The sequence below is a fragment of the Fomitopsis serialis genome (assembly GCF_022376445.1).
Source record: "Fomitopsis serialis strain Sig1Antser10 chromosome Unknown B0H18scaffold_21, whole genome shotgun sequence".
Classification (NCBI taxonomy): domain Eukaryota; kingdom Fungi; phylum Basidiomycota; class Agaricomycetes; order Polyporales; family Fomitopsidaceae; genus Fomitopsis; species Fomitopsis serialis.
In genome coordinates this window covers 17,221-35,026 of record NW_025954981.1, presented here as the reverse complement: position 1 = coordinate 35,026, position 17,806 = coordinate 17,221, and the positions used below count along the sequence as shown (strand labels likewise).

At 53.8% G+C, this 17,806-nt stretch overlaps 7 protein-coding genes across 7 annotated transcripts; 5 read left to right on the top strand and 2 right to left on the bottom strand.

Moving 5' to 3' along the window:
• Positions 1-501: 501 nt before the first annotated feature.
• Positions 502-1,555, top strand: B0H18DRAFT_1117520 (uncharacterized protein; the record flags this gene model as incomplete). Its single annotated transcript, XM_048033598.1, has 4 exons — positions 502-613; positions 672-949; positions 1,008-1,450; positions 1,510-1,555. The coding sequence occupies 4 exons, from the start codon at positions 502-504 to the stop codon at positions 1,553-1,555; spliced, it is 879 nt and encodes a 292-aa protein (XP_047895173.1).
• An 874-nt stretch (positions 1,556-2,429) lies between these two features.
• On the top strand, positions 2,430-3,594 carry B0H18DRAFT_219876 (uncharacterized protein). Its single transcript, XM_048037175.1, has 6 exons — positions 2,430-2,433; positions 2,494-2,816; positions 2,884-3,023; positions 3,089-3,206; positions 3,267-3,478; positions 3,534-3,594. Exons 2-5 carry the CDS (start codon positions 2,602-2,604, stop codon positions 3,475-3,477), a joined length of 684 nt encoding a protein of 227 aa, XP_047895172.1. The 5' UTR covers positions 2,430-2,433; positions 2,494-2,601; the 3' UTR covers position 3,478; positions 3,534-3,594.
• Positions 3,579-4,771, top strand: B0H18DRAFT_874225 (kinase-like domain-containing protein; the record flags this gene model as incomplete). Its single annotated transcript, XM_048040338.1, has 5 exons — positions 3,579-3,803; positions 3,868-4,038; positions 4,102-4,170; positions 4,244-4,471; positions 4,526-4,771. Coding segments are annotated over 5 exons (939 nt in total), but the record flags the coding sequence as incomplete, so codon positions are not given.
• Positions 4,772-5,105: 334 nt separating this feature from the next.
• B0H18DRAFT_997787 (FAD/NAD(P)-binding domain-containing protein) lies at positions 5,106-7,162 on the bottom strand. The gene is made up of 9 exons (XM_048045469.1): positions 7,034-7,162; positions 6,780-6,985; positions 6,658-6,726; positions 6,215-6,600; positions 6,146-6,163; positions 5,909-6,082; positions 5,760-5,849; positions 5,650-5,700; positions 5,106-5,596 (listed from the first exon to the last, which is right to left on the bottom strand). The coding sequence occupies exons 1-9, from the start codon at positions 7,060-7,062 to the stop codon at positions 5,264-5,266; spliced, it is 1,356 nt and encodes a 451-aa protein (XP_047895170.1). The 5' UTR covers positions 7,063-7,162; the 3' UTR covers positions 5,106-5,263.
• Positions 7,163-8,193: 1,031 nt separating this feature from the next.
• B0H18DRAFT_997772 (ubiquitin carboxyl-terminal hydrolase) lies at positions 8,194-10,290 on the top strand. The gene is made up of 7 exons (XM_048045468.1): positions 8,194-8,298; positions 8,347-8,477; positions 8,531-8,847; positions 8,923-8,984; positions 9,105-9,513; positions 9,567-9,800; positions 9,852-10,290. The coding sequence occupies exons 2-7, from the start codon at positions 8,393-8,395 to the stop codon at positions 10,038-10,040; spliced, it is 1,296 nt and encodes a 431-aa protein (XP_047895169.1). The 5' UTR covers positions 8,194-8,298; positions 8,347-8,392; the 3' UTR covers positions 10,041-10,290.
• Positions 10,291-11,072: 782 nt separating this feature from the next.
• Positions 11,073-15,707, top strand: B0H18DRAFT_1084229 (AAA-domain-containing protein; the record flags this gene model as incomplete). The annotated part of the gene is made up of 19 exons (XM_048031766.1): positions 11,073-11,099; positions 11,223-11,438; positions 11,491-11,547; positions 11,619-11,733; positions 12,253-12,871; positions 12,920-13,131; positions 13,181-13,279; positions 13,330-13,481; positions 13,544-13,753; positions 13,804-13,998; positions 14,051-14,159; positions 14,209-14,305; positions 14,355-14,490; positions 14,540-14,622; positions 14,684-14,788; positions 14,841-14,934; positions 14,992-15,285; positions 15,344-15,561; positions 15,620-15,707. The coding sequence occupies 19 exons, from the start codon at positions 11,073-11,075 to the stop codon at positions 15,705-15,707; spliced, it is 3,126 nt and encodes a 1,041-aa protein (XP_047895168.1).
• Positions 15,708-16,182: 475 nt separating this feature from the next.
• B0H18DRAFT_219731 (uncharacterized protein) lies at positions 16,183-17,322 on the bottom strand. Its single transcript, XM_048037174.1, has 3 exons — positions 16,741-17,322; positions 16,487-16,681; positions 16,183-16,428 (listed from the first exon to the last, which is right to left on the bottom strand). The coding sequence occupies exons 1-3, from the start codon at positions 16,963-16,965 to the stop codon at positions 16,255-16,257; spliced, it is 594 nt and encodes a 197-aa protein (XP_047895167.1). The 5' UTR covers positions 16,966-17,322; the 3' UTR covers positions 16,183-16,254.
• Positions 17,323-17,806: the final 484 nt, after the last annotated feature.

Genomic DNA, 17,806 nt, shown 5'->3' with positions numbered 1-17,806 from the left:
AGCCAAAGTTACCTTTTACGGTAAGTAGCAGCTCGGGCCTGCGGCGTGACATGTCCGTGACCGCGCATGACACTGGACAATAGAAAACAAGCAACGTGGTTAGGACGATGGGTAGACGGAAATGGACATCATTGTCACAGTGGCCAGAGATATTCTAAACATCCCTCACCATATCCCGGCCTGCGATACTATGTGGGGAAATTCAAAGTATTCCATCTCGGGATACTTTGAGCATCCAGACTTTCCATATCTCCGATCACAATATCCCCGAACGGGATATTCAAAATATATTTTTGGATATCCCGTACCATATCCCATGCTCAGATACCATGTCGCGTTTGTTGTGCCGCGGTGCGCGCTGCGCGACTAACTTGAAAGCACGTGTTGGCGCATCGGTATTTCGCGCTGGTGTGTCGACGCCCACCATTAATATAAGTTACTGTGCAGCCCGCACCCCCGCAGCAACCGCAAAGAAACGAGCTGGACCAAAGCTACTTGGGCATGGTCCCGCCTTCGAGATTCATCTCCGCGAACCCAATAGCACCCACAAAACACGCTTACTTGTACGTCCTGTCTCTGTGGGTGCTTTACGACATCTCACACATATACTGCAGTTCCTCCGAACTCCTAGAGTATCAGGCGAGAAAGTCCACAGCGCTGATGCCTATTAGAGTCGAGTTTGAGACCGACATGTATCGAATACAAGACTCGGTGCTTCGTATGGAACCTACACGAAGACCTGATCAAGCCCGCGGCGGTGTTTGCACGCACGTTCTGCGCCGACCTGGACATCCCGACGAACCCCTGGGCGGATACCGCTGCAGCTCAGATCCGCGCACAGTTGGAAGAGCATGCAGGTGTCGCAGAACTGGATCTCGAGGTCGAGACGGATGACGATGACGAGTTGATGGAGGGCGACGAGGTACCCGAGTGTCGTGTCGTCCTCAGCGTGCGTCCGATATTTGCCCGTACCGTTCGATCAAGCTCGCTGACGTGCCACACCCCAGATTGACGTTCAAATCGCGAACCACCACCTCTCCGACCACATCGAGTGGGACCTCCTCTCCTCTCTCACCCCGGAACAGTTCGCGAGCACGCTCTGCGCGGAGCTCGGGCTCTCAGGCGAGGCCGTCCCGCTCGTCGCGCACGCCGTGCACGAGGAGCTCATCAAGCACAAGCGCGACGCGTGGGAGTGGGGCGTGCTCGGGCTCGAGCAGCAGCACGGCGCGGACGAGGACCGACCGCGCGACCGGAGCGGGTTCAGCCTGCTCAAGGACAAGACGGGGTTGGGGCTGTCGTGGGGACGGGCGCCGAAGGACGGGCGCGGGCCGAAGCCGCTCCGGAGCGTGTGGCGGGATTGGCAAGAGGCGGAGGAGTTTAGGACGCGCTTCGAGGTGTTGACGGCGGAGGAGGTCGAGAGGAGGGAGATTGAGCGCGAGCGCGCGAGTCGGTGCGTGGTTGTGGCTTTGCGTTGTCTGGTGTGCTCGCTGACGGATTGGCGATTCGCAGGCGATTGCGGGAGACATCAAAGTTCCAGTCAAGTTCCAGTATGTAGCAGGCGATCTCCAGGAGGCGGAGATGACATGCCTATCGCGCTTCCTTCGGTGTATTTTTGTTCTATTACGGCTCTCACGTTATGAGTCGGCTAATCGCCTACCAAAAGCCGGTCATTCAATGAAACATCGGCATCGGGTTGCAAATTCAGTCTGCTGGCTATGGCCATATGATTTCGAACGAGGCTTTCGAGGCATCGTCTATATCAAGTCTACATATGACCGGTGACGCAGGAAGCCTCTCAGTCGTTGGAATCGCCAATATACATCGTGTTGAGGACGACGCTGACAGAGGTTGCGCTGATACGGCGGATTAGATGCCACGTCTGTAACGCGCTCTCCGAGTCACCGGTATTATATCAGTACCTAACTCAGGTTCCTCTGTGCTTCTGCCCTCAGAAACTGACGCCTTGCTCGTTCTCAGGGGGCATGTGGCTCGGCTTCTCGTCCAACTTACTCATGAGGCGAACATGAGGCCGCCTCGTCGAGTGCAAGTCAGTATGTATGTGCGGCTCTCACTGATCACAACCACCTCTCAGCTGCATCTTGCCCTCAGGCAGACCCATGAGTCGACTGGACGCCTGCGTCGTACCCTCCAAGTTGTGCATCTAAGGAATAGTTTGGAGGTAATGTCGCCTCAGCTCGTGTCTCGTAGGAAACAATGCTGATGGGGCCGAAAGGTCTGCCTACGTATCGTTCCAGGTTAATCAAAGCCTACTCAGCTGCGACGGCATGCAAGCTGCCGCCTACGAACAAGGATCAAGAGGTAGGACGCCGAGCAGGTTGATGCCACCACTCGTAGTGAGAAACGTGCCTGCGACAGCGAGAATGTCGTTCACATCGAATGGCAGTTCCATAACGAGAGGCAGTTCGGGAGGATGTAAGACCTTTCTTTCGATGACTGCTATACCCTATCATCCTAATTGCCATTCGCCGCCAGATATGCCCTCGTTTTTTTGGGACGACATGGCTGAGGATGAACACGGTTGGTTGCCTGAGTTGCCAAGCCCTACTATTAGTGAGCCTGAGGTGAGGCGATGTCACATCAATGAACGAAAGTAGGCCAGAAGACAGACGCGATACGCAGCAACTTTGGGAACCACCATCAACTCACATAAATACGAACTGGAATTCAGTTGAACACAGTGACCATGCACCAGCTGCATCGAGGAGATACCGGGGGGTGGACGAGAGACTCGGAAGCGCTGATAGTCGTAACTTGAACAGACACCGTACAGAGTTAAATCCTCCCGCTGAGTTACAGTGAGTACCTCTCCGGAGTCTACAGATGCCCCAGACCCCAGCCATCCGCCGGAACTCCTGACGATAGGAATGTGACCAGACGTCGAAGGCAATCCAGCTCAAATCGTGGATCAGACAACATTGGTGGCACCACGTTGGCGCACCGCGGGACCACGCCAGTCGCACGTCTGCAAAATGCGGAGGAATATCATCAACGACGCGAACGCGGTAATATGCCGCATAGTAGTCTTGTGTGGCATGAAGGGGCTGATCGGTTGCATCTCACAATATAGGTGGAGCGAATGGTCAAGGAAACGAGAATAGTATGATCCGGGCACAGCACGCTTCCACGCGAGCTGCACCCCCGCAGACGACGGAGACAAATCGTCTACGACGCGAACGCGATAGGGTGTCTCTCACATTGTCTTGTGTAGCATGAATGGGACTAAAGTGTCGCCATTCACGACATAGGTGTGCAACGAAGGCTCCCGTTGGCTACCTCAGAAGGTTACCAACCTTTTACCAGACCTTCGGGACTTGCACTGGCAACGCAGAGGGCCAACTTCTACTCTACCAATACGGACCCGCGAGGGAACACGATGCATCGTGGTCTAGCGGCTACCGATCCTGCTGTAAGCAGCGATTTCAAAACATCACATGCTGCCGTCAAGATTCTCTCTGAGGTTTGTGTGGTCAGTCTACGTGATGAGTGGTCTCTGAATTGTAACTTCGGTGCAGACCCTTGATAGTCATGCGTCTTATCCAATAGCCACGGGGCCTCTGAGGAAGATTTTCCAGGTGCTTCGATGCCTTTGCCGAAACTACAGTATCATTCCTCCAGCATATATTATTTGTTCGAGTTCATTGCGCAAGAGCGATGACTATGCTTTGGAGCACGGAGGACATGCGGATGTATGGCGCGGACAATACAGTCTGCCCACTGGTCCGATCAGTGTGGCGTTGAAAGCAATCCGTATAAATGCCAAGAATGCATCGCGCGTATACCCAGTCAGTTGGACACCTTAAATTGATGGAGTACCGTGGATCATGGTGTTAACTCATGTCCGCTTAGAATGTGTGTCAGGAGGTCGTGATGTGGCGACGCCTCCGCCATCCGAGGATAACGCCGATGTTAGGCGTTGACACGAAGCTCTTCCCATTGTGTATTGTCAGCAAATGGGTCGACAACGGCACTATAACCGAGTTCCTCAAGAAGTATCCGGCCGAGAATCGACTGCAATTGGTATGTGTTCACCATTGGCATTGTCGGTGATATAGCCTCATAGCCATAACATTGGACATTCAGCTCCTGGATGTTTGTGAAGGTCTGCAATATTTGCATTCGGAAACTGTGACACATGGCGATCTGAAGAGCGTGAGTCGCTTCTCTGTCAAGATTCATAACAGTGTGCGATAACAAGATGCGCATACCTCTCTTCACTACTCAGAGCAACATCCTCATCGACAGCACACGACACGCGTGTCTGTGTGATTTCGGCCTGACAACCCTCATTCATAATATGGACACGATAGATCCTGCAACGCAGAGCAATGGCGGGCAAGGTACTCTGCAATACATGGCGCCTGAGATAATGGATCCGGAGAGTTTTGATCTTAGTCACGCACACGCCTCATTGGAAGGCGACATTTACGCTTTGGCAATCATGATGTGGGAGGTTTGTTTCGACAGTTTCTATACATGCCTTCGCATTGTTAACGATGTGCGACAGGTCTTCGCAGGACGACCTCCGTATAGTAACTTACGGCACATCGGTCAAGTACATAACCAGGTGCTACAAGGGAAAAGGCCTCTCCGCCCCTCTCATGCACTTTCACTGGGCTTGTCCGATCCCGTCTGGGAACTCATGGAGAACTGTTGGCGGTCGAATTCTCGTGAACGCCCACCGATTGGACATGTGCTGTCGATCGTTGCAGGCGCTGTCGCGACGTTTACGTCAGCCTCGACATTAGACTGATTTACCATGCCCATCCGCCATGATACGCCTCGGACCACACAGCGGACAAACCGGCTTGCTCGGAGTCGTTACATTGTAACTTACGCCGTAAGAGCGTGTATATTATTTAGGTTATCGGAAATAGCATATGTTAGGCAGCGGAACATTGAAAGGCGTGGCTTCTGATTGGCTAGCTTTCAATGTTCGGGACAGTAACATACATTATTTTCGGTTATCTAGATAATCTACACGCTTTTACCGTGTAAGTCACAATGTTAGGACTGCGCACAAGGTGATTTGTCCGCTGTGCCACGTACCTGCGTAATTACGCTCGACTTTCGTGGCGGTCGTAGGTCGCTCATATTGGAGATCATGTTGTGTGGATTATCACGTCGTTGCTAAGTACTACAATATTGATGTTTGCCTGTACAGCCTGAATTACTACTGCATCCTGTTGTGCGCACTGAGAACCGGCAGTATACACTGCCACTGGCAGGCGAATGGGGCAATATGTTATACCACTCTGAGAGCTGCAGCGAGCGACTCCAGTGCCCTATCACGATCAGTCATGATGGACGTATCCCTGTTCCAACTGGTCAACTCTATTACCGTCTTTCCCACCTCGTCTAGCTGCGCAGGGGAGATTGTCCCAGTGTAGCTCTGCTCTTCCGTCAGCGCCTCGAAGCCAGGGCAGTTGAGGCGGTAGCTCATGCCGGAGCTGCGCGAGAGCTGTACTACGTTTTGGGAGAACGGGCGCCGAAGAGCGTCGTAGACTTGGAGTGCGACAGGCAGGGTGTCGCGAGTGACACCGGGTTGCGTAAGGAGGGTTGCGAGGATAAACCCATCCTACCGCGTCCTATCAGTGATGAAAGCGAGTCCCATTTTGAATGCACGCTGACCTCGATAGCTTGACCTGCGCCGGAGCCTTGGTGAGGCGTCATTGCGTGGGCCTTATACCAGACTTTGTCAGTATGCAGCTCCTAATTCGATGCTCGCCGAAGTGACTCGCCGCATCGCCCAAGAGACAAACACCGTTACTGAAATAAGTCGGCAGAGAGGGCACCGTGCTAATGGCCCACAGAGACACTTCGTTGATGCACTGTACAGATTCTACAGTGTCAATAACGCTTCGTCTATGAGAATGGCGGTAAGACTGACGTTCAACATGCTCCTGACTTCAGGCTCCCAGTTCGCATAGTGCGAGGTGACTTCTTCCCTTGAGGCCGATCGAACCCATGGGCCCTCGTAGATCGTCTCCTCGAGCTCAGGCTGAGAGACAAAGGCGACTACATTGATCGCGTTTACACGCGTGAGGGGGTAGAGCACGAGGTGCTGGTTCGAGATCGCTACAAGTTAAAGCACACTTGACTTCGCAGCAGTGAACTACGCACACACCTTATTCTTGCCAAAGCACTGTCAAGACAGTGATCAAAATGATGTATGAGAAGCGAGGTATAGACGCACAAGCATGGCTCGCTGAGTTGCGGGGTGGTTTGGATGCACCAGCTCCAGTGCGTCCATTGGGATGAGAGCACGGTAGGCCACCGTACCGCTCCATACCGGCTCTACGTGCTTCCGAAGTTCAGCCGCTTCCGCTTCATCACCGCCAGCGCTCGCTTCCCCGGCCAAGGAACGGTATAGGACGCTGCGGACTGTCGACTTGATGCCATCGCACCCAACCAGTAAGTCGCACGTTGCAGATGACCCATCGCGAAAGTTAAGGAGGATGTCCTTGGACTGCAGCTCGGTATACGAAGTCAGTCGCTTGGAGAATATGACTGTATGGTATTGCGACACGCGTTCGAAGAGGAACTGCTGAAATTTCGCCCTGTGGAGGCTGGCAAAGCCCGCTAATACACTTACAGTCAGTTCAACTCAGAAGGACGTGAAGAGTAAGCGAACCTTACCTTTCGGTATACCCTCACAGAAGGAGACGCCTTGCGGTTGATCGCACTTACGGTACTCAAGGCTCTGCCCTGTAGTCGGCGGTGAGCTTTCAGTATAGCGGAGACAGCGATTCGATGCTTACACCCATCCATTGGATTACCGTTCACGAGGGGCAAGAGCGAGTCTGCCAGCCCGAGTTCCTCGATGACTTTCCAGGGCCTCTGCCAGAGACCCACTCCAGCGCCGATTTCAGCGAGGTGTGACGCTGCCTCATATATGACGACCTCAACGTCCTTGCACAGCTTCTGCAGAGCGACTGCGAAGGTGAGGCCACCGATCCCGGCGCCGCTGGTGAACGTTACAGATGAGCAAGTCGAGCCGGAATCTCCTACTCACATAATTGCTACCCTCAACTTGGCGGGCATGGCAGGGGCCTCAAACAGGGGGGGTCACGATTGCAAGCGATAGCGGCGTGTGCAGAGACCGTAGATATATATCCTGCGTCAGTAGACAATGAATTAATGACAACTGAGTCTCGCATCCGGGTCGACTCGATCCCGCGTGGGTAGACTGTATTCAAGGCAGCAAAGTCGGATCAATTGCATTGGCGATATCCTACCGCATGTGTGGATCTATGCCACTAATGACTACGGAGTGTATGACCCAGCCGTGTGGGTGGCCACTTATCGTGCACGTAGTATTGAATGGAGCCTTCTTTCCCCGCGAGTCGTCTCGTTGTCGTAGGGCTTGAGGCGGCTGCAATTAATATAGCCACATCGCGCTGGACGTCCAGCGCTCCACTGGCCTGCGTTGCAACTTACGACGGCCTTACATGCTATCACCTACATCGTCGGCAAGTCCAGCTGAGCCCTGATCAGATACAACTTGGAGCGGTATGTCACTTTTGAGGTCATAGCTATCCGTGTCCGATCTAGAACACCGGAAGCAGACGTTTGTCTTCCTTCAGCAGAACCTAGAGGAACGGAGTATGTTGACATGTGAGGACATGTGAGCACGCACGTCTCATTATCCATTTGTTACCTCACACGTACGTTGAAAGGCTTAGACACTCAGAAGCCCTGCCATTGAGCACAAATAGAGCAGCACTACAGATATTGGGTAAGTGTTGTTACATGCAGAGTACGTTTGGCATGAATGTCACCTATGTCTTTAATCCAGGCTGATTTGCGCAGGAAAGCTACTGTGACAAGGATGTCTGGACATTACCGTGACGTAGGGAGTCGTGCCAGTGTCTCCGTAGCTGTTCAGTGCTGTAATTCCAGTCGTGACATACATGCGTACGGATCGCCTGCCAGGGCAGAACTCGGCGACGGCTTAGCTGCAATAAGATGTCGTTCTGATACACGGAGAGACATTGCTTCCACAGGCCCAGCAGGAAAATGTTGACGATGGAGGTTTGGAGAGAGTCGCGACAAGTCGGATAAATGCGGTGTGTGACAGTCCCTCCCCAACGCGACATGTCACAAATCACATGATGCTTGGCGGGTAACTTATGTTATGAATGTCGACTCTCGAGGTCTTCTCAGTTCAGCTCAAGTACTTAGGACGTCACCTATCACTGCACAACCTTGGTCGTAAAGCTGTCTATTCTGAGCCAGATCCCGCTTCCCCAGGGCACAAAAACGGAACTACACCAAGGCGTACTCGTATTACTTCCAGTCACGGGATTGAAGTTGACCTCGGTCCAGATTGCGGCTGCGTAACGGAGAGGTTGTACTCAGTCGGCAAGCCGACATGGACATAAGACAATCCTCGAGGTCGGCGGACAGCGCTGATGAGCTTGTAGGCGGGCCTTTTGCGGTCATCGAATCCGATCCAGGTTCTGTCAAATCTTTACCATGCCACCAAGTCTGCAGTCTAACGGCGCTGTAGGTGTCTTCACGACGCTGCTGCACAAGCTTGGCGTACGAGGTCTGGAAGTTACTGAGATCTACGACATTGAACCTTGGGCGACAGATCATCTCAACCCACACGGGTTGATTTTTTGCTACATGTGCTCCAACACGGAGGAGACGAACACGGGCGAGATTGAGGACGAGGACGCGGAAAGAGTGTGGTTCGCAAACCAGCTGAGCGACGATGCCTGCGCTTCCCATGCGCTCCTTAATGTCCTCCTGAACTGCCCTCACGTTGATCTTGGCGAGGAGCTTCGAGAGCTGCAAGTAGCGACAGCGGAGATGTCACCTGTGGTACGTCGAATTGAGTTAGCTTCGTCTTTGTTCGGGTAAGACAATATATGGGGTGCCTAGTGACGCGACGCGTAGATGAGAGGATTGGGGGTGTCTGGCTCGCGTTTCATCCGGGATGCGCACAACTCCCTCGCCAGGTGTGTCTATCGCCATTAAACCAAGGCCTCGCACTGAACTCGATAAGACCTGCCGACATTCGTGGGTCATTGCAAGCCATTGCCCACACTACCCTCGAGCAGATAAGGCGCGAGCCAAAGCCGCAAAGGGCCCCCAGCCAAAAAGCGCAAGACTACCGCAAGCCCTTCAAAAGCCGATAACGACGACCACCTGCAAGAACAGTACCACTTCATCGGATACGTCCCCGCTCATGGCAAGGTGTGGGAACTCGACGGGCTTCAGCACACAGCTATCGAGGTTGGCGAGCTTGACTCCGAGCCGGGCTCGGGTCCGAGTACGAAGGGATGGATGAACGTCGTGCGGCCTGCGCTGCGGATGAAGATGCACGTATATATGGCGAGCGAGAGCGACCACGTGCGGTACAACCTTCTCGCGATCGTGGATGAGAAGTATCTATGTGCGAGCGACGAGCTGGAGATGCGGAAGCGTGAGCGGCAGGCGCTCGAGCGGAGGTTACAGGAGGCGTATCCCGAGGGTTGGGCAGACAAGGTATCGTCTACGCTCCCGTCGCCTTGACCGAGAGGGCTGACGTGTGGAGCCAGGTCAGCGATGTGCTGCTGGCGAGTGCTGCAGAGGCATTCACGACCAGCCTGAGGCCATCTACAGAGGGCCTACCGTTCGCCGCTGACTTCGGCGCGCGCAAGATGGACAGGGATTTGGAGATCTTGGACATGGCCGTCCGGAAGCTGCCAGAAGCCTGGAACGCGTGCGTCGAAGCTGCATTGGCCGCAAAGGTCGTTGTCGAGGAAGAGATCGCTAAAGCGCGCGAGACACAGGTGAGCCTCTTCACCTGATCTTCATGCGAGTCTCATACTGAACTGGGTTAGACGGACCACATCAAGCGAACTTTCGACTATGAGCCGTTCATCACTCAGTTCATCATGTGTATGCATGACGAGGGGCTTTTAGAGGCTGCGATGAGTAGGGGGACCATCAAAGACGACGACGCTCAGGAGCCAGTGGTGAAGACGCCTGCTAAGCGGGCCGGAAGGCGAAGGCGAAGACGTGACGTTTGATTCATTGTTTTGTTATGTATGTCTTGTGCTCGTATCTGCTGTTTTGAATACTGTTTTGCTATCTCTCAGACGGCTTTGTTGCTTTCTCAAACCTAAGATACTCGCATTTGTGAATGAAAGAGCAAACAACGCTGCACTTGTCGTTTCAGCAACGACGTCTCCAATCAGCGTCATGAGATCGGAAATGCACATCGTCGTCAGTTTGACGAGGAGGGAAGCTGCACGACATTACCATCTTGGACTGGCGGAAGTCAAAATATATAGGCACCAACTTGCGCCCGCCCAACGGCCCGTCGGAGAAGATCCTCAAGGTTCTCGACATCCAAGTAAGCGTTGCTCGATTGCCGCTTCTGCATTACACGAGCTCACCGCCATGAACGGCAGAGATTCAGCAACGGTAGAAGTATCGCTTCGCAAAGCTTTGAAGAATCACTAAAATCTGCGACATAGATGAACTTAGTCCAGGGTCAGATAGCCTGAAGACGACTCCGTGGGGACGAGGTTGAAAGAGCCGTCGACGCCAGATCGACGCCGCCTGGGGGAGGTTCCCGAAGTTGCCGTAACCTTGCATTCGCACGTGTGCTCGAGCGGTCATTGGAATGATCGGGCATAGAGGAGAATCTGGAATCCCGTCTGTTCCGTGAAGTGAAAGGGCGACCATGTTGCCATAGTACTGATTCGATCTTACCATGTTCGCTGACTATGAGACCGTCCTCCATTTGCCCACGAATTGTTAAGCTTGGTCTCTCGCTCGGTGCGGCTACGGAATCAGACGCTTCTTAGTGGCCATTATGGATATGTGCAGTGCAATTGATGCGAAATCTCCACACAGGACAAGCAGCGGAGGGACAGCATACTATTCACTATTCACCATATTCTAGTTCTGTACCTCAAAGAGCCGGATGCGGGGCCCCGCACAAACTCCCCGGTTGACTGCAAACACGTGAAAATACGGCCTGTCTGTTTTAGGAAGGTGTCGTATTCGTCGCGCGACACTCGCCACCACGTCCTGCCTAAGACCCAGTCCGACTCATGCCGCGAAGAGCACGCATTCACTTTGTATCCCTTCATTCATCGCTGGCAAATCTCCCAATTCACTATATGGACCACTGCTCGAACGCGGCGTAGTGAGTGAACTCAATACTTGCCCGTCATCTACTCATCCGAACGCATAGGATGTAGCGACCTCAAGGACTCGCCGTCCATCTAACTTGGGTTCACGCAGATGGCGCAGATGCCCCGAAGCGAAAGCTCGAGGCATATGTCGGCTGGACAGGCATGGCGTCTGCCTCGTCGCTGGCGCACTTCAACAGCGCAGGCAGTACCGACAAAGGCCTTGAAACCATTGAGATGGATCCACAGTTCGCGCAAGGACTTGGACTGTTGTCCGGCGACGTCGTAAGTCGTTGGGATCGACGTGGCATTTTTGCTTTCGGTCACGTGTCTGAAGGTAGAGATTGGGTTGTTGCACGACCTCGCATACGCCAAAACAGTCGCTACTGAACCAGTCACCTCCGACGACTGGGAAATATTGTAAGTGTAGGCATGTTTCGAATGGCTGTTGCTCATTCCCTTCAGGAACTCCATGCATCTCACGTCGAGTCGACCCTCCTCTCGCAGGTGAGAGTGGCTGCCGTGGGACAAGAGATCGATATCTGGGTGCTTGGGCGCACTAGAGTTCGTCTTAGAGTGGGTACGTAGTCTCCATTAAATTGACAGCTGAAACTATTTCGTTTGGCCCTGTATCTTTCAAACGCACATGAGCGGACTCTGGCTGGATCACGCCGAACACAGGGTACTTCGACGGCCGGACTGAGCCAGCAGTCGCGATCTTGGCTACGGTGGCCCGAGCTGAACGGCGCAGTGGACGGATTACTAGAAACTCAGAATCTGGCGTCCTCCGTAATTTTTGCGTTGGGCCCAACGGTGTGGATTTAGCTGGAACTACGGACAAAACACCTTGTACGGAGTGCTTACTCAGGCATTACATTAATTTGGTCTGGAAATTTCGGGCACGACGCATGCCAGAGACCTAACATGAAAGGCAGCCAATCAGAGACATGCCTTTCAATGTTAGGCCTCCTTTCTAATGTTGTTTCCGAACACCTGGCAAAAGACGTTGCTCTTGCGATGTCGAGTGCCATGCAAGCACTTCAGCCTGGTCCGTTGAGTAGTTGTATAGCTCAGCTGACACGTAATTCAGTGTCACTAGAGCCCTCGACATCAGGCAAGGCACTCCTGCTCACGACGAGCACCGAAGTGAGTATAGCTCCGAAGCTGCACGCTCGACAAAATGGCGCTGTCGTCAATGGCAAGACCAAGCAGAAGAAACATCGCAGTGCCAACGGTAAGGTCGACGGCATCAGCGGTCCAGCAGAAGGCCACGCAGGGCCAACACCAGCCGATGAAGTTATACGCTCGCCCGCGCGCATGATGCGCGTGCTTCCCCAGCGACTGGTCTCACTGCCATCGATGCTGGTCAATTCCTCGCAGGAGTCGGACGTGATTGTGGCGTACGTTTCGAAAGCCACGCTGGGTGCTCAGAACGAACCTTCGGGCTCCTCGTCCGACCCGCTGCCTTGGCGTGCTCGTGTCAGGAGGCTGTCGCCACCGAGCGATCCATCGCAAGAGCAGGCATCTGGAGCACCAACGGCGCCGCCTGCTCCCCGCGTACTTATCCCTAACGGAGAAGCATCGAATACAAAGGCACTGTCGCAGCCGCCCGAGAAAGTGCGTGACGAGGTGGTGCTGATCTGGTCGCAGGGCGTGCCTGTCCCGGAAGGTCATATTGTACCGTGTGGCCAAATAGAATGCGTGGAAGATGGGACATGGTACGGTACGTACGGGCTGTTTGTTGGTTTGACCCACACTCACCTCAGGCTCAGAGTATCTTTTGTCGCGCCGGAGGCTGCGTCTCTGCCCGAGCTGGGACACTTTGCGGAGCCAAACTCGCATATGTTGAGTGACACCATGCGAACATTGGAGCCGAGAAATCATGGCCTAGCCGGCGTCGACGACATCCTCGGCAAAGCCGTCAAGTTCTGTCAGACCAACTTTCTAGTCCATGCATTCGGGAGCAGGGTCCGCGGAGGTGAGTATATGCTATTGTTTCGCAACAGCGAAGTGCTGACACGACCTAGTTCCGGGGCTTCTGGTGACCGGTCGGTCTGGAGCGGGGAAGACATCCCTCCTACATGCGATCGCGCAATCGATGCAGGAAGACCCCACAATTTTTGCATGTACGTGGGACGTAGTTGCACATTGCTCGAGCTCTCAACGCATCCGCCAGATGTACTCCATGTGGACGTGTCAAAACACGCCGAGACTCCGGTAGGCAAGACGCGCGATCTGCTTCGATACTGGATAGCCAAGGCGACATGGCATCGGCCCTGCGTCCTTGTCATGGACAATATCGACAAACTGATGAGTGCCGAGCTCGAAGTGAGTAACCTTCTTTCTATCGTCCTCCCGTTAGTCTTGTGTTGACTACTGCTTCGTGCTAGCATGCCGACTCGTTCCGTAGCCGTCACATCACTGAGCTGTTCCTATCTACGTTTGGCCCGTCATCGCGTACTGCGGCTCCCAACGCCAACGGCATAGTCCTCCTCGCGGCTGCTGAGTCTCAGGTAGCACTGCATCCATCGCTGAACTCATCGCACCTGTTTCAAGAGGTCGTTTCTTTGAAACCTCCTGCAAAGGATGCTCGACGAGATGTGCGCCCGTTCATCCGCGTACAACGAGCTACGACTGACGAGTTGGCCAGATCATCAGCCAGCTTGTTCGGGAGCTTATGGATACGTCAGATATCACCGAAGACGTGTCCAAATCTGTCAACTTCACTGCTCTCGCAACGCAGACTGAGGGATACTCCGTGACCGACCTCAAAGACTTCGTTGCCAGAGCAGTGCATCAAGCCGCGATTCGTAGTAGAGGGGATGGCGATGGTGGAGAAGGGGTGGTATGTACATTAATCGTTGACCTAGCAGGTATGATTACTGATCATTATGCAGACTACACTTGTTCCGGAAGACTTTGCCACGGCTCAGGTCGACTTCGTCCCTCACTCCCTGCGTGACGTGAAGCTGCAGAAATCTGAAGTAGAATGGGCGGATATCGGTGGTAAGTCTAGTGTACACGTTTCAGGAGTTTAGTCATTGAAGCCCGACAGGGCTCAACGAGACCAAACGGATTCTCCGAGAGACTCTCGAGTGGCCGACGAAGTATGGACCTATATTCGCTCAGTCCCCCTTGCGCCTGCGTTCTGGGTGAGTCCTGGCTTCCTCTTTGTGAAGCAGTATCACTGACGGGCCCTAGACTCCTACTGTATGGCTATCCTGGCTGCGGCAAGACTTTGCTGGCTTCGGCAGTGGCGAAGGAGTGTGGGTTGAACTTCATCAGCATCAAGGGGCCTGAGTTACTGAACAAGTACATCGGAGCAAGCGAGAAATCTGTAGGTCCCTATGTCGCGTGTCCAATGGGCGCTGACACGTATCTTGCAGGTTCGAGACCTCTTCGAACGGGCGAGTGCTGCCAAACCATGTGTCCTTTTCTTCGACGAGTTCGATTCCATAGCCCCCAAGCGGTCAGTTCAACTCTCGCATAGTAGATTGAGGCATACTGATTGATAACCTTACTCGACACAGAGGGCATGATAGCACCGGTGTGACCGACAGAGTTGTGAATCAGATGCTGACTCAGATGGATGGTGCTGAGGGGCTCGATGGCGTTTACGTATTAGCTGCCACAAGGTGAATATCAAAACTCGGTCTGCTTCTATCACAGCAACTCACGCCGTTCTAGTCGGCCTGACCTCATTGACTCAGCCCTTCTGCGTCCAGGTCGACTGGATAAGTCCTTGCTCTGCGACATGCCCACTATTGACGAGCGCAGAGAAGTGGGTCGAGTTCATACTTATCGGTTCAGAGAAGCCATTGACGACCACAACGTCTAGATTCTAGAAGCACTTAGTCGTAAAGTCAAGGTTGCTCCGTCCGCAAATATCCAAGCTATTGCTGGTGAGACGGCCGGATTTTCTGGCGCAGATCTGCAGGCACTGGTGTACAACGCACATCTGGAGGTCATACACGAAGCTCTTCCTGGCCCGTCCAGCACTGCGAAATCGGTCGTCGATGATGCCAGCGACGGAGTGCATGAAGATGATATCAAATACAGCCAACTTGGGGAGTCATCACCTGAGTCTCAGCAGGTGCTGTCAAGAGCGGAAGAGGCAGCGTTTCAACGACGTGTGAGTTTGCACTTCCGTGTTCAGGTCTCAAGGTGACTCATTGCTTTACTTGATGCAGCTCCAAAGGATTCTACACGAGCCACGTACCCAACAAGATGACCAAAGCTATGCCACCGCACAGGACAAACCAGTACGAAAGCTCGGATGCTCTACACATCGTCGTACTGAGCGATACCCCATGCAGACATACGAGATCACTGACGCGCATCTCCGTCGCGTTTTGCTGATAACACGTCCTTCCGTGCCCCATGAGGAGCACGAACGATTAAGTCGCATGTGCGTGTTTCCCCTTGCACGAGTAGTCTGTACCCATGTGACTGACAAACATGAAAAGCTATCGTACCTTCGTGTCAGACAGAAATGGCGAGTTGCCGGTACCTCCGGAAGGTACGGAAGTAGGTAGTCGGGTATCCCTGATGTAGCGCCATTGAAAATAGCAGCAATCTTGGATACATTGGCTTCCAACAGCAGAATCTTAGTTCTCGAGCACAATGTCCTTTTCAGAACGAAGATATATACTGTGACCGGCAGGTTATCAGTCGGACGGGTCAGAGTGCTCGGTTAGTCAAAGGTGAACTTCTTAGCCATGTCTCATAGTGAGGGCACGAGTCGATAGCTACGACTTAGGCGAATACGATTCTGGGGCTTCCATCCAAATGGTGCAGCCGTTGTTGAACAATGCATGAGTGGCCGACCAGGGTGACCGACCGAGATCCCGGTCCGATACAATATACAACACACTCGGCGTATATGACCATGCAGCGCTCAGCCTTGACGAGGAATTCAAGGCACCGACAACTGATGTTAATTAGAGTCAAGGTATAAAGAGCGGTGTCGCGCGTGTACTAAGCGGTAAAAAAGCCTAACGCGCCGGTAATTAAGTGAGGTAGATGAGAATGTCCAACGTAGTCTGATAAGAATGTCCATGATCGCGAAGTCTTCCTCGCACTAGCCCACTGGCAGGCAAGCTCACGGTGCGATGAGCTGCACTTGCTGAGAGCTGCACGTGGTGACGTCGTAAGCACCATTGTTGTCGGACGACGGCTCGTACACCACGACCCATTCAAGGTCCGGAGTCTCGCAGATGGAGAAGCCCTGCGTGTTGTTGTTGGCGGCGAGGGTCGTGTTTCCTGACGCGTCAGGCTGTCATTCGGGAACATCAGCATCACTTCGTATAATGTCATTGCAGAATCATCCTTACCAGAACGCAATAAGGCGTATGCCCACCATTGGCGTTGCCAGAACCGTTGTTCGTCACGCCGAACTCGACAATGGACGCAGGTGACACCGCAAAGTCAGTGCCTACCAGCCCGTCGCTACCAGGGCCCGTGTTCGGGATGAGCTCGCCATGCTGCAGCTTCCAGGACGGGAAGATTCCTGTGTTGTTCTCCCAGGTCTCCTGCAGGGTGTGAGGTCAGCGGTAGTATTCAACTGCATTATAGGTCCATCACCAACCCGCAACATCCAATTGTCATCCGCGCCCTGCAGGAGAGCAAGCTTGGTCGTGCTCCAAACACCTTCACCCGACACGCCGACCGCGGCGAGCCTGAAGTCGTACGCGAGCGAGCCGGTCGCGCCCTCGCCCAGGGCGCTGCAGGGGTCCTGACGGGCAGTCAAAGCGGCAGGCATAGCAAAGGTGCTAGCTGCGAGAACGACGGGGAGGATTGAGAACGCGAACATATCGGCCAAAGCTCGAGGAATTGCGAAGGCAAGAGTGCGAAGAGGAACTTTGGAGTTGCTGAAGCAAAAGAGGGGGATGGGGCAGACCCCGTCCAAGCATGCTGGCCTTTATACTCGGACGTATGACGAAGGCTACGACGCCCGGGCTGCAGAGGCCGCAGACCCATCGCCGTGTTGAGACCGTCCAGTGAGACAATCACACAAGACGCACCGACGGCGCGCACCCCCGTGAGCGCTGAGCCGTAATATTGATGCGTACAGCGGTCATGCATAGCCTGGTCGTGACGCGAGTCGGTCTGTTCCGGCCTGCAAGCGATTCAGAAGTACGAACATGCCCTCGACAGCACTGACCACTGTCTTCGATGAATCATTGGTCGCACTGACGAGCACTGCAGTGGTTCATGTACAACGGAGATGATCACCGACGTGTGGGCTACTAGATCGGACGCACAGTGCGTGTATGTCCATGGACGATCTAGCCGTTGCCTGTCATGACCTTCTAGCACCGTACCATCCTGGGATCACATACAACACTTGACACAGGGTCAAAGTGTCTTGTAAATTGATATAACTCTGCTTTTGACTCTTCGGTCAATAGCATTGGCATCGAAGTGGGTGAAGCGAGCACCCGTCGCAGGACTCGTCACTTCACATATTGTCTGATCAGAACAAAGAGGCTAGCTGAATACGACATACCACAGGCAATATCCTCTCTGCTGTTGCTGCTTTCAGCTCTCAACAGTCCTCGTCGGAAGCGAGGAGGGCATGAGAAGCGCAAGCATCGTTGCCCAGCTGGCTTGCGAACCGCTCTCCTACCGCATCCTTGTCCTCCACAGTTTCG